Here is a 14,034-nt window from a genome sequence, read left to right as displayed (position 1 = left end):
AGAGCATTTACAAAATCTGACCATACTAACCCAGAAAGCAGGTTTTAACGATACCACACAGAAGCAATATCACACAGCCTCATGTGTTCAGACCACAATGCAACTGCAGTTAGAAAGCACTAATTTATTCTAATATTAGAAATGACTAATAAAAAGATAGCTCAATAACCTCCAGACTGCGAGTGGCAGGGAAAGTCAGAGCTCAGAGGCGGAGACCTGAGCCCCTGGCTCTCCCCTCACCCCGGGGCCTATCGCGCTGGGACAGAGCAACGCACAGGCCACCACTCAGCCAGGGAGAAGCGGGGTACAGCAGTCTGCCCGCCCGCCTCCCGCCCGGGGCTGCTGAGCCAGACACCGCATCGCAGGGTGACGAGGAAGCCCGCACCTTTTGGCAGCTGCTCCGGGGAGAGCTGGGCCTTCTCTGTCTCCTCCAGTCGCTCCTCTTGGGCTCTCTCCTTCCCGTCTGAGCTCTCCTGCTTGTCCTCGCCCTCCACTCTGTCCAGGGCAGTTGGGAGGGCCTAGGGAGAACAGAGGAGGGGAGCTGTGGGGCCTGGGGCCTCAACACGGAGGGCGGGGAACAGGCGCTGGGCCGGGAACCCACTCTCCTGGCCCCCGTGCCTGCTCCCAGCCTGCTCCCCTAGACCCAGAGGCCTGAACTGGGAGCCAGGAGGCCTGGGCAAAGCCTGAGCAGGTCCCCAGACCCAACCCCCACCCCACAGCCCCAGGGACCCTGACATCAGCATCTTCCGTACCTGGATTTCTGGAGGCTTCTTTGGCTTCTGTACCCCTGGCTCCTTCTCATCCATGTAGCCCAGCTGGGCTTCCATTTTGTCTGAAAGATCAAGGGAAAGAGGTGAGACAGGTGGGCTCTGGCGGGGAGGTGGAAAGGGCAGGAAGTAAGGTGCCAGAGAGGAGAGGCAGGGCCTGGCCTTCAGGAGGCTCCCTCCAGGCCAGGCCCCTTCAGAAGGACAGGACCCCAGACGAGCCAGGGAGCCCAGGTCAGGGCTGCAACATGGGGATCCTTGGAGGACTGTGGGCCCAGTGAGGCCAGTCAGGGGCTGACAGAACAGGGCTGCCCACAGCACGGCCTCCCATCTGGAAGCAGGGAGGGGAGGTGGGGGAGGCCTGGACTAGGAGCCAGGATGCCTCGGCCTGGTCCCGGCTCTCAGGCTGACTGGCCGTGTGCCTCCTCACGCCAAGGCAGTTCCTGACACACCGCAAAGTGCTGGTGACGTGTGTGCTCTGAGTAGCCCTGGGAGGTGGACACTATTCCATCCCACATCACAGAGGAGAAAACAGGGCTCATGGGGGTGAGCGACTTGCCCAAGGTCACTCAGGCCAGGCGAGTCTAGCTCAAGAGGGTATACTTGTGCCTGGAAGCAAGATGTCCTCCGAGGCACCTAGCCTCAGGGCCTCACCTGTCACCTGGGGAGAGGTAGGTCGGCCCCAGGCCTGACAGGGTCAACTGAAAGAAGACGCTTTGTCCAGATAAATCCACGGATCAAAGACACTCAGAGACAAACAACCCAGCTAAAGATGGGCAGAGGCTCTGAAAAGACATTCCTCCAAAGAAGATACACAAATGGTCCAGAAGCACATGAAAAGATTCTCAACGTCGTCAGACATCAAGGAAATGCAAACCAAAACCACAGTGAGACGCCACCTCACACCCACTAGATGGCTTTAAGCAAAAAGTCAGACAGCAAGCGTTGGTGAGGATGTGGAGAAACTGGGCCCTTCATTCACTGTTGGCGAGAATGGAAAATGCTCTGGTCCCTGTAAAAACGAGTTGGGCAGTTCCTCAAAATATTACAGCATATGATCCAGCAATTCCATTCCTAGCTCATACCCGAGAGAAATGAAAACACGTGTCCATATAAAGACTCAAATACAAATGTTCGCAGCAGCCAGAAAGCAGAAACAACCCCAAATCCATCGGCTGATGAACGGATAAACAATATGCGGTGGATCCGCACAATGGAATATTATTCAGCCACAAAAAGGAAGCAAGCTCTGACTCACACTACAACATGGATCAACCTTGAAAACATCACGCTGACTGAAAGAAGCCAGACACAAAAGGCCACATATTGTAGGATTTTGTTTACATGAAATGTCCAGAACAGGCGAATCCACAGAGACAGAAAGTAGCTAAGCAGTTGGCAGGGGCTGGGGGCAGGCCAGGGAGAGAAGGGATGGGAAACGACTGCTGATGGGTACGTGTTTCTTTTCGGTGTGATGAAAATGTTCTGGAATTAGATAGAGGTGATGGTTGCATATATACCAGAAACGGCTGAATAGTACACTTTTAAAGACTAAATGTTCTGTTACGGGAATCACATCTCAGAGCTGTCATTAAAGAGAAGAACTCTCAGGAGAGCAACACTTATGCAGGCAGAAGCTTCGAGGGGAAGCGTGGCCATCCTTTGTGGGGTGTGCGGAGGACTCAGGGTCTCCTGGGGCCTTGCCATCTCCCGGGACCCAGGTGCCCTCCCCCACTCATCGGAGCCCAGACCTGGCAGGCCCAGCGAGGCAGGTGGCAGGTGGGCGGGGCTGGCGGGCACTGGCGTGGTGGGATCCGAGGAGACGACCTCGCCGGGCTTCTTGCCCTCGGGCCCCTCAGGGATCAAGTCTGGGGTGCTGTACTTCCCATTGACATGCTCGAACTCCTGGACCTGGGACAGGTGGGAGGTAAGGAGGGGGCAGTCGCAGCTCAGATCTATGGGCCTCAGGACAGCCTTAGGACTGGGGGCGTCCAGCTGGGGACAGACACCCCCTCCACCCGAGGCCAGCCGAGCCAGATGCACTTCTGACAACAAAACCCCATGGCAGGCCCCACCCGACCCCAGTTTCCCTGTGTGCCCTCTGCCCTGTGACCTGCCATCCTGGCCTCCAGACCCCCACCCCCCACCCAGAGAGGCATTCTGGGTTGGTCCCTCTGGCCTGGCTCAGACCCTGGGTAGCTGTGTGACCCTGAGCCAGGCACTTGTCCGTTGCCCAGTGACCCCCCAGGGGTACGCCGGGTCTACTGCAGCCACCAAGAAGGGCCCAGTAAAGGCTTACTCACCCACCTTCTTCCTAACTAGTGACATGACCCCGATGCGGGTGAGCACATGCTGTCTCGAGAGGCCCTCGCGGGGCACGCCGTCCGCGAAGGTCTCTGCGCCGTCAGCCCCCGGCTCACACAGGTGCCGCATGAAGAGGGACACATAGGCTCTGGGGTTGGGGGGGACTGGGGCTCAGGGAACGGGGGGTGGCAAGAACCCTCTGCGAGGGCTAACAGGATCCCCAGGGATCTCCTGGCTGGAATCACCATCCATCACCTGCCTCCCAACCAGGCTTGCTGGGTCAGACGCCCGGGGAAGGACAGAGGAGGCCTCCCCTGGCAGGGGAACCACTTAGGACAGCCCCGCTCTGGATAACCCAGATGCTTCCGGCTGCCATTCACACCAGCTGGTCCGGCAGAGGTGGCTGGTCAGTGTTTTCTGCACATCAGCCCTGCCCAGGCCTGGACCCCAGCTACCCAAAGACCAGAGAGTAGTGATCTCTCAAGACCTCTTTGGCCTGGTGCGAGCAGAAACGCGGCCAGTTGTGCTGGCTCGCCCAGCCGGAGTCTGCGTCTCCAGAGTGGGCAGCCACACCCTGGGCCACCACCTCAGCCCCTTTACCTAAATTCCTTCTCGCTCTTCCCTCGAAGGTCGCGAACCAGCCAGTGGGAGTTGAAGGCGTCCTGGGGGGGCATGCCCCAGCGCATGATGGCATTGAGAAAGGCCTTCCGCTGTCGGGCGTTGAAGCCCAGCACCTGGATGGGGCAGGGGATGGGGTGGTGGAGCAGAGAGCTCAGGGAGGGGAGAAGGGGATGGCGAGGGGAGGAGGCAGGGAGGGGACTGGGAGAAGACAGGGCCTCCAGCTGGGGCAGGACCAGAGGGCGGAGCCCAGACCCAGGGTCTGTCCCAGCCTCACCTCTACTTGACGTGAGACCCTGGGCAAGTCCCAGCCCTCGCCTCCCGCCCTCCTCTGTGCCCAGGGGTGGTAGCAGGGTGAGCTCTTTGTTCGGAGAAGGGACAAGGTAAATCGGGAGAAGGAGAGCTGGGAAAGTGGGGGTGCAGGAGGGCCCCACCTCGATGTTGCCGCCGACACGGGCGAGGAGAGGTGGCAGGGGCTTGTCCCTGTCGCTCTTCAACTGCCTCCTGGATTGTCGCCGTCCACCTGGGGGGCAGCCCCGCCACAACCTCTCAGGGGGGCCCGGGGCATCCTGACCCCCTAACCCATCTGCCAGCTCGCCCCAGGACAGCAGGACCCTTCAGGATGACCTCTGAAGCTGCCCTCGAGCCTGTCCTGACACCCCCAGGGGGACCCCCGGTTGGCCATCAGCTCCTGGACACACGGCCTTGGCCCCAGCCCAGGCTCACCAGCACCGAGACTCACTCTGTCCTTCCGGCCTTTCCTCAAAGTCCTCATCCTCATCCTCGGAGCCGATGGAATATTCAGACTGGTTGTCCGAGAGCTCATCCTGCCACTCTGTGGGGGTCCAGCAGAGGGGCACAGAGTGAGCTGTGCAAACAGAAGCCCACCCCAAGACCCCCAGACCCAGGGCCATGCCAAGCCCCCACATCCCAGCCCAATAACAACAGTAAATGAAAACGGCCACCACGTACTTCCTGTGACCTCACTTAATAATCCCAACAGCCCTACATGATTTCCTAGGGTGTTATACCATTGTCATCCACCTTTTACAAATGGGGAAACCCAGGCTTGCCCACACCACTAGCAGTGAAGTCACTGGACCACTACCCATCTTGTTTTCCTAAACACCCCACACCCCACACCTGCCCTCAAGCCTCCTTTCTCCAAGAAGCCCTCCCCATGGCACCCCAGCTCAGGCCGCTCTGACAAAGCTCCCACTCTCCAGCCCCCGGGGGATTCCTGCCACAGGGATGCCCTCTGCGACCTACTGGAATCCTGTCCACCCAGGCCCTCCGCCTCCGGGGCACGTGCACCCACCCGCCCAGGCCGGGCACGCACCCTGGTCCTCCTGGGAGGCGTCATTGTAGTTGACCTGCTTGCGGATGCGCTTGCCCTTGCCCAGGTTGCGGGCCAGGTCCTCCTGCTGCTGCTCATAGTGGTGCCGGAGCAGCTTCTCCCAGTAGTCAGGGTCCACATTCTCCTCCTGCTTGATGATCTCTCGCTCGACCTCCTCCTGGGGACCCAGGCGCCAGGGGCCCAGTGAGGCCGGGGCCAGCAGGCAGGCGGCCAGCACACACGGGCACCAGAGGCCTCGGTGGTGCAGGGCCAGTAGATAGGGTATCTGCCCCCAGGAGGCCTCATGCCACCTCCACCACACCTCACCTTCTAGGGGCCCAACGACGAATCGGAAAGCCCACCCGCTGCAGGAAGCCTTCCCTGACCACCCGGCCCCACAGCCAGCCTCCCGCTTCCTGCCCCTGTCCAGTCACTCACTCACTCATTGACTCCGCAAGGATTTCCTGGCCTGGGCCAGGCACTGGGGTACAGAGTTGAATAAGCTCTACCTCTGCCCTCAGGAGGCCCCCAATTTCAAAAGGAAAACTGGCACGTGGAAGGATAATAGTACCTAGGGTCTGCGTGGAGGGTGGTGGGAGCCAAGGAGGAACGGAGGGGACCACCTGGGAGAGACCCAGGAGCTGGCCCTTTGAGGACAGTGGAGTTTGCTGGGTGGTGAAGAGAAGGTGCAGTGGGTGGGAGCGCAGCGCTTTCCAGAAGAGGGGGTGGCCCAGGGGAGCCTGCCGCAGGCACCCAGGCAGGGAGTGGGAGCGGCACCGGGCAGGGCTGGGAGGGGCCTGAACGCCAGACCCTAGACAGGGCTCTACGCAGGGGGATGGCAAGGCCGTCCACAGGTCCGTTGGGCAGCTGTGGGGAAGCTAGACTGGAGCCAGGGACACCAAGCAGGCTGCCGCTGAGGATGTGAGCAAGGGCAGTGGCCCTGCCACGTGGCTGTCGCGCACACTGTCCCATCTCCCGCCCGACAGCCCGGCCATGGCAGGGGCGGGCTTACCACGCCGTCCTCCTCGCGCACCACGTACTGCGCCACCTTGAAGGAGCTCAGGTACTCGTTCATGTTCTGCAGCTCCGTGTCATCTGTGGCATCCTGGTTCCGGTCCAGCAGCTTGGAGATGGCTGCATCATCATAGTGGATCACACTGCTGTCCTCCACGTCCTTGTTGTCACCTGGAGGCAGACAGAGTGCAGAGTGGGGAGACAGACGGGTGCCCAGGTCCAGCCAGGGGCCCCCACCAGGGCAGACTCCTGACCATGATCTGTTCCAGTCCCCGGCAGGGGCTACAGCAGAGGAGCGTGGTGACCAGAGAGCGGAATGTACACTGTAACACCCCCACTGCCCACCCCCAGCAGTCCTTGGGCACCCAAGTATGGGGCTAGAGGGCACAGGCAGGGGAACCCGACAAAACAGAGACCAGGTGTAGCAGGATTGGGCGCCACTCCCTTTCCAGGAACACCACCTGAGGCACAGGAGGGGCTGGGGGCTGGGTTGGCCCCTACCTGGTGGGGTGCTGCCATGCTTTTTCTTCGCGCTGGCAGCCAGGGCTCCCCCTTTGGAGGGCTGGACATCAGGGATGGGTGTGACAGGCCTCTGACCCTGAGACATCATGCCTGTAGGACAGAGGCGGAGGGGCTGCAGGGCTGCACCCAGAGAGGCCACCCGGGGCCCTCTCCACCCTGGCCAGGAGACAAAATTGGGGTGCAGAGAGAGGAGCTGTGCCTGTGCAGCCCCCACCCCAAGCTCCGGCCGCCCTGGACACTCACCCTCCACATCGTCCTTGAAGAGCTCCTCTGTGCCAAACTTGAGGATGTCGTCCAACTCCTGCTTGGTCATGGAGCCCGACTTGGAGCCGAGGCCGGGCCGCACCACCAGGTGGGTGAGCATCATCTTGCGCTTGGCCACCTGCGTGATGCGCTCCTCCACCGACGCCCGCGTCACAAAGCGGTAGATCATCACCTTCTTGTTCTGCCCAATGCGGTGGGCGCGGCTGAAGGCCTGGGGGCAAGCTGCAGCTCAGCACCCCAGGCTCCACCCAGGGCACCATGGGGGGTGGACATGTGCTCACGAGCATGTCCTACGTCGACCCAGCGACGTGACTGTGCGTGGAGATGTGTGCGTGCCGGGTATTGTGTGTGTCCCAGGGTAGCTACGACGGCTTCCTGACTGTGGAGTCTCACGCAGGCCTGGATGCCCGTGCAGGTGGAACTAGGCGTGACTGCAAGTGTGCAGGGGTGTGTGCACGGCGCAGGCGGCCAGAGCGCTGGATGCAATGAAGCTGCACGGGGGCTCAGATGGTGGTCATGGGGAGGCAGGGGCTGCACCTCCCTGGAAGTGAGCCGCTAATGGGATGGCAAGTCCATGTGTTGGTGACACACAGCCACCTTGCAAGGGCAACAAGGCCAAGAAGCGCCCAGTGTGATGTGAAGACATGTCTGAGGCTCTGTGCATTGGATCCCTGCATAATGTGACGCTGATGTGATTAGATCTGTGCAGGTGACTGTGCACAGATGCACACACCTGTGCCTGAGACATGAGTTTGTGTGTGTGCCCCTAAGAGTGTAAGTGTTCAACATGTGTGTATGTGTCCCTGCCCCAAGTGGGGTGACCAGGGGACTTTGGGGTGTGTCTCTGCTCCCACAACCCTTAGCTCCCCCCAACCCTCCCACCCTTTCATCACCCTATCCCCCTCCTCCATCCCCTCCTCTCCCCAGCCTCTGACAGCCCTTCTCCACCCACTCTATTCTTGTCCCCTCTCATACTGGCCCCCTCTGGGTTCCAGGACTCCTTTGTCCGGTCTCCCTCCATGGCCTTAGTCCTGAGGGTGATGGGACGGACCAGCAGTCCCCTGCCCTCTCTGGGCCCGTTTCCTCCTGCGTACAGTGAGGAGCTGGAGGAGCAGGGCAAAGCCTCCACTCATCTCCCAGGGCCCCGCTTGGGGCTGAGACTCCATGGGGCTGGCCCAGGGGGAGGTGAAGCCCTGAGACACACAGTCTGGGGGATGGGGGAGAGGAGGGAAAGGCCACGGAACCAGGGGCAGTGAGGGGTCTGAGAAGGTTCCAATGTCAGGACCACAGACCTGGATGTCATTGTGTGGATTCCAGTCCGAGTCGTAGATGATGACGGTGTCTGCTGTGGCCAGATTGATGCCCAGGCCACCGGCCCGGGTCGAGAGGAGGAAGCAGAACTGCTGGGCCCCAGGGGCTGAGGAAGAGAGGCCAGTGCCGGCTAAGGGGCAGCCCAGGTATGGGTGGGGCCAGGTGGACGGTAGACAGGAGGGCGGGAGGGGAGACCAGAGGGAAGGGGGGGTGGGAAGTGTGGCTCTATCACAGACCATGACAGCCACACCTGTGCTCAGGGAAGCCAGAGGAGGCCTGGGGCCCAGGGTGGGACAGAGCAGCCCACCTGAGCCCCACTTAGCTGCCAGCTGTGCTCTGAGTCCTGACACAACAGGAGGGAGTAGGAGGGAGCCAGAATGAGAAACAAGGCGATTTTCAAAGCCCAGATGGGCAAAGACCACACTGCGAACAGCCAGCAAGTACGGGCAGAGCCCCCAGTGAGGGTCAGCTCCCTGGAGAGCTTGGTCCTTCGTGCCCTCCAGCTCCCCCCATGATGCTGTCAGGGAGCCCTCAGGGTCACAGCCCCACAGCAATCCCAACTGGTTCTGGCCCTACGTGACCTAGATCTGACCACAACCCCCACCAGAGCTACAAACAGGTCCCCCGTCTGCCCGATGCTTCAGACACTCCCACTTCACGTGTGGCTGGGGCCGTGTTCGATCCTGAAACTCTACTCGCTTTATGTCTGGCGTGAGTGGGCGACATGAATCGCAGCTCTGGGCATTTGGGCAGTGTGGCCCCAGCCCTGCTCTGAGGGCAGAAGCCAGGAAACGGCCACAAGCCCAAGGAATCAGAGTTCATGGCTACTTGCTGCAAACCTGCCAGTTTGCAAAAGGGGCCCCAGTTCAGCTGACCACTACCCGGCTCCAGATGCTTCCTTCACTATCAGGCAGAGAGCTCCTGCTTCTCCCGGTCACCTCTCCTTCCCAGGCAGGAAGAGAGGAGACGGGAGAGTCTGGGCGAGTGTGGGCATGTGTGGCCCTGCCTTCCTCGCTCTGTCCTCTAGGAAGCAGCCCACAGGGAGTACGTGCTGGACTCTGTCCAGCACTGCTTGGAACTGGCAGTTTGTCTGGTGTCAGTATCAGAAGCCAGAGGTGCCAGCCAGACCCTCGGCACCAGCTTCATGTAGTAACAAAGGTGATATTTTCCTCCCCCTGCCTTTCTCCTTGTCTGTTTCCTGGTTCCAAACAGGTGTTACCCACCGGGCCCCTTAGCACCCCAGCAGGCCCCCGGAGGTTCCATGGAATGAATTCGTTCTAGTATTTTAAACTAAGAGGCAGCTGTTAGGACCTACAGACTGTTCGGCTTTCATGGGGTCCCAATCAAGAACCCCTGGGTGAGGTGCGGGTACCATTGAATCTGTCGATCGCCTCTTGCCGGAGGCCCCCGGTGATGCCGCCATCAATCCGCTCATACTTGTAGCCCTCATACTCCAGGAAATCCTCTAGGAGGTCAAGCATCTTGGTCATCTGCAGGGGACATGGTCCTCCTGAGGGGCTGCCACAGAGCAGGGCACCCCACAACAGCTAGGGGAGGATCGAGCAGCCTGCTGAGTGGGGAGACACATGGGCCCCAGCAGACCTGACGCGGGCTTTCTGGAGAAGAACACAGCCTCCAACCTCGACCCCTGGAGTCACTCCACCCCCACACCAGCCACCAGCCCTAGAGCCTTCTGTCTAAAACACAGCTCTGGGCCTGCGCCTCCCTGCTTTCACATCCCAGAACAAAGGCCCAGCCCCTCAGCCCGGCACTCCAGGCTCACAGGACCTGGTGCCCAGTCCATGTGGGTTTCACTTCCCAGTGCTTCCTCCACACCCCCAGACATCCCAAGTCCTTCTTCCTGGAATGCCCACCCCCTTCACTGCCCTGGGAGCTCAGACAGCACCTCCTCTGTGACGCCCTCCCTGATCTCATTCCTCCCCATGAGAAGAAAAGGCAGGCCCTCCTGAGCATCCCTGACCCTGTGTATTTCCCTTCATTCCCGAGAGAGTTTAGCTGGATATAAAACTATCAGCGTTTGCCCCACCGTGTACTGAAGGTGTCGTGATCGTCACCTGCCGCCTGTTGTTGCTGATGAGAAGTCTGACGACAGGCTGACTGTCACTCCTTTGTGGCTGCCAGGTCAGAAGTGCTGCACTTCCCCTCCGATGTGTCTACAGAGCGGTTTCTTTATTCCTACTTATATTTCCCTTGCTTGGTACTCAGAGTGCACTTCAGATCTGAGACCTCATGTCTTTGCCAGGTCTGCAAACTCTCACTGAGTCCAGCTTCTTCCCCATTTTCTCTCTGTCTTCTTCTGTAAGTCCTGTTAGACGACTGTTGGAGCCTCTCGAGGTGTCCTCCATGCTCTCTCTCATTTCTTTTTCTTTTTTTTTTTTTTTTGAGGAAGATTAGCCCTGAGCTAACATCTGCTGCCCATCCTTCTCTTTTTGCTGAGGAAGACTGGCCCTGAGCTAACATCCATGGCCCTCTTCTTCTACTTTATATGTGGGACACCTGCCACAGCATGGCTTGACAAGCAATGCCATGTCCGCACCCGGGATCTGAACTGGTGAACCCCAGGTCACCGAAGCTGAACATGCACACTTAACCGCTGCGGCACCAGGCCAGCCCCTCTCTCTTGTTTCTGTCCTTGTCCCTCCAGGCCACACTCTGGGGAAGTTCCTCAGTGCCAGGTTTCCATTCATCGATGCTTTCTTCAACAGTGTCAAGAGTTTATCCAATCTGTTGAAACGTTTTATTTCAGTTCCGTGCAGATCATTTTCCTATCCAATTATTCTTGTTTCATTTCTTCCTGCTTGTGTTTAATTGATTTCTTCTTGATTTATGGGTATTACTTTGTTATTTTTGAGGATCCTAAACATGTTTATTTCAATTCTTTTCTAGGCTCTTCTACCATTCTTTTCATTTGGCTTCTACTTGCTGTTTGGTGGAATATCTTATCATTCAGTTTTGTCTGAGTTTTGGGATTGGGATGTGGGCTCATCTGGGACGGGAGGGTGCTGGCTCTGTCACTTTCCTCCGTGCACATTGCCAGGATTGTGCAGGTCCCTCTACTTGGTCCCTCAAGGCCTCAGCCCAGAATCATGTCTTCTGTTGGCAGGGGTCTCGAGGGGACTGTGGATCCAGTCTCCAGGCCAGCCGGCAGTCACAGGCGTGGTCAGCCTCCCTCATATGCCTCAGCGTCCTGCAGGCCCAGGGCGGGATCGGGAGCCACAGGCGGCAACAGCTGTTTCCAGCTGACTTTGGTACACAGAGGAGCCACCTCCTAGTCTCTGGCTTTGAGCAATGGGCCTGGCTTGGTCCCACCATAAGGGAGCATTTTTAGCACCAGGACCCTATAAGGCCATCACTATGACCCCTGTCACAGAGCTGACCACAGGCTCAGATAATTATCTCTTTTTTTTTTCTTTTTTTTTTATTGAGTTATTGATAGGTTACAATCTTGTGAAATTTCAGTTGTACATTAATGTTTGTCAGTCGTGTTGTAGGTGCACCACTTCACCCTTTGTCCCCACCCCCTACCCCACCTTTCCCCTGGTATCCACTAAACTGTTCTTAGTCCATAATTTTAAATTCCTCATATGAGTGGAGTCATACACAGATTATCCTTCTCTCGCTGGCTTATTTCACTTAACATAATTCTCTCACGGTCCATCCATGTTATTGCAAATGGAATGATTTTGTTCTGTTTTGCAGCTGAGTAGTATTCCATTGTATATATGTACCACATCTTCTTTAGCCATTCGTCTGTTGCTGGACACTTAGGTTGCTTCCACGTCTTGGCTATTGTAAACAGTGCTGCAATAAACATTGGGGTGCATAGGACTTTTGGGATTGCTGACTTCAAGCTCTTTGGATAAATACCCAGTAGTGGGATGGCTGGATCGTATGGTAGTTCTGTTTTTAATTTTTTGAGGAATCTCCATACTGTTTTCCATAGTGGCTGCACCAGTTTGCATTCCCACCAGCAGTGTATGAGGCTTCCTTTTTCTCCGCAACCTCTCCAACATTTGTTGCTATTAGTTTTAGATATTTTTGTCATTCTAATGGGTGTAAGGTGATATCTTAGTGTAGTTTTGATTTGCATTTCCCTGATGATCAGCGATGATGAGCATCTTTTCATGTGCCTATTGGCCATCAGTATATCTTCTTTGGAGAAATGTCTGTTCATGTCTCCAGCCCATTTTTTGATTGGGTTGTTTGATGTTGTGTTGTTGAGTTGCGAGAGTTCTTTATATATTATGGATATTAAGCCTTTGTCAGATATATGACTAGCAAATATTTTTTCCCAGTTAGTGGGTTGTTTTTTTGTTTCAATCCTGTTTTCATTTGTCTTGAAGAAGCTCTTTAATCTGATGAAGTCCCATTTGTTTATTCTTTCTATTGTTTCCCTTCTCTGAGAAGGCATGGTGTCCGAAAAGATCCCTTTAATACTGATGTCAAAGAGTGTACTGCCTACGTTGTCTTCCAGAAGCCTTATGGTTTCAGGTCTCACCTTTAGGTCTTTGATCCATTTTGAGTTTATTTTGGTGAATGGTGAAAAAGAATGGCCAATTTTCATTCTTTTACATGTGGCTTTCCAGTTTTCCCAGCACCATTTGTTGAAAAGACTTTCTTTTCTCCATTGTATGCCCTCAGCTCCTTTGTCAAAGATAAGCTGTCCATAGATGTGTGGTTTTATTTCTGGGCTTTCAATTCTGTTCCATTGATCAGATAATTATCTCTTTACCTGTCTGTCACACTAGACTGTGAGTGTCCTGCTGGACCCCGTGCCTAACACAGAGCCTGCCATATGACAGATGCAGACAAATGGATGAAGGAGCAGCAAGTGCTCAGAGGAATGGAGCTCCCAGGCTGGACAGTCCTGCTCTGACTGCCCAAAAAGTGATGCTGCAAGTGCGACTTCAGGACCAAGCTAGAGAGGGAGCCTCCTAGAGCTGTCCCTGCACCGAGCTCTCCTGAACCAAACCCAGGACCCACCTTCATGAGAAGCCAAGCTGCAGGGGTGAGCGGTGGGGGCTAACATGCTAGCTTGGATGCTAAGGCCCACACTGCTTCAGGAGGCGCAGGCCAGAGGGGCAGGTGGTACGGAAGATGCTGGCCTTTATAGTCAACATGCCCTGAGCTTGGCACCGGCCAGCTTCCCTTGGCTGCATCATGCCATGGCACAGAGGAATGACCCTTGATGTGCAACCCATGGGAACAGCATCAGGCCCCGAGGGGGGCCAGCAGGTTGCACCCTCAGCTACAGGGGCAGGACACCCTCTGTGGGGTGTGGAGTTGGGGCTGGGGTAGGCAGGGAGACCAGCCAGCCAGGCACATGGGGGTAGCTCACCTGGGAGAAGATGAGCACACGATGCCCTTCGTCCCGCAGTTTCTTGAGCATCTTCTGCAGCAGCATGAGCTTCCCTGAAGACTTGACCAGGGAGCTACCATCATAGGAGCCATTGGGCAAGACAGGGGCCTCCTGTAGACATGGCAGAAGGTGAGGCATTGGGGGGCTCCCGTCTCCTCTCTGGTTCTGCACCAAAGAGGCCCCAGGGATGGACAAGGGCCCAACAACAGGCTGAGCACCAAGCCCAAGCCCAGGTCAGGCCAGACTCCACAGAGTGGCCTGCCTGTGGGTCACATGGGCCTGCTCTCAGCACCATATTCCCAGGCAGGGCTCAGACTCGCTGGCCCTGCCCTCCGTCTTCCCGCTGCTGGCACTCCACAAGACCAGAGACATCAATGAGCAGATGGGCGACAAAGAGTCTTAAGCTAAGCCAGCCTTCCCAGCAGGAACCTGGCCTGGTCTCTGCGGTCCCAGCGGGGCGCACCCAGGCAAGGCCAGCCCTGAGCCCCGGGCAGAATGTCAGTCAGCAGGCCTCCGTGTGC

The 14,034-nt window shown here is 57.2% G+C and overlaps 1 protein-coding gene across 1 annotated transcript in view; it reads right to left on the bottom strand.

The window, feature by feature from the left end:
- CHD5 (chromodomain helicase DNA binding protein 5) overlaps positions 1-14,034 on the bottom strand; it is a 61,412-nt gene that overhangs the window by 8,707 nt on the left and 38,671 nt on the right. The window contains exons 20-33 of the mRNA XM_046661787.1: positions 13,493-13,624; positions 9,506-9,623; positions 8,115-8,239; positions 6,802-7,033; positions 6,538-6,648; positions 6,035-6,207; positions 5,026-5,200; positions 4,429-4,521; positions 4,121-4,209; positions 3,669-3,802; positions 3,072-3,216; positions 2,516-2,675; positions 753-832; positions 386-518 (exon numbers count right to left, since the gene is read on the bottom strand). Coding sequence (XP_046517743.1) covers positions 386-518; positions 753-832; positions 2,516-2,675; positions 3,072-3,216; positions 3,669-3,802; positions 4,121-4,209; positions 4,429-4,521; positions 5,026-5,200; positions 6,035-6,207; positions 6,538-6,648; positions 6,802-7,033; positions 8,115-8,239; positions 9,506-9,623; positions 13,493-13,624 — 1,900 coding nt within the window. The remainder of the gene's footprint in view (positions 1-385; positions 519-752; positions 833-2,515; positions 2,676-3,071; positions 3,217-3,668; positions 3,803-4,120; positions 4,210-4,428; positions 4,522-5,025; positions 5,201-6,034; positions 6,208-6,537; positions 6,649-6,801; positions 7,034-8,114; positions 8,240-9,505; positions 9,624-13,492; positions 13,625-14,034) is intronic.

Source organism: Equus quagga, chromosome 5 (genome assembly GCF_021613505.1).
Source record: "Equus quagga isolate Etosha38 chromosome 5, UCLA_HA_Equagga_1.0, whole genome shotgun sequence".
In the NCBI taxonomy this organism is placed as follows: domain Eukaryota; kingdom Metazoa; phylum Chordata; class Mammalia; order Perissodactyla; family Equidae; genus Equus; species Equus quagga.
This window is presented reverse-complemented; position numbering and strand designations above follow the sequence as displayed.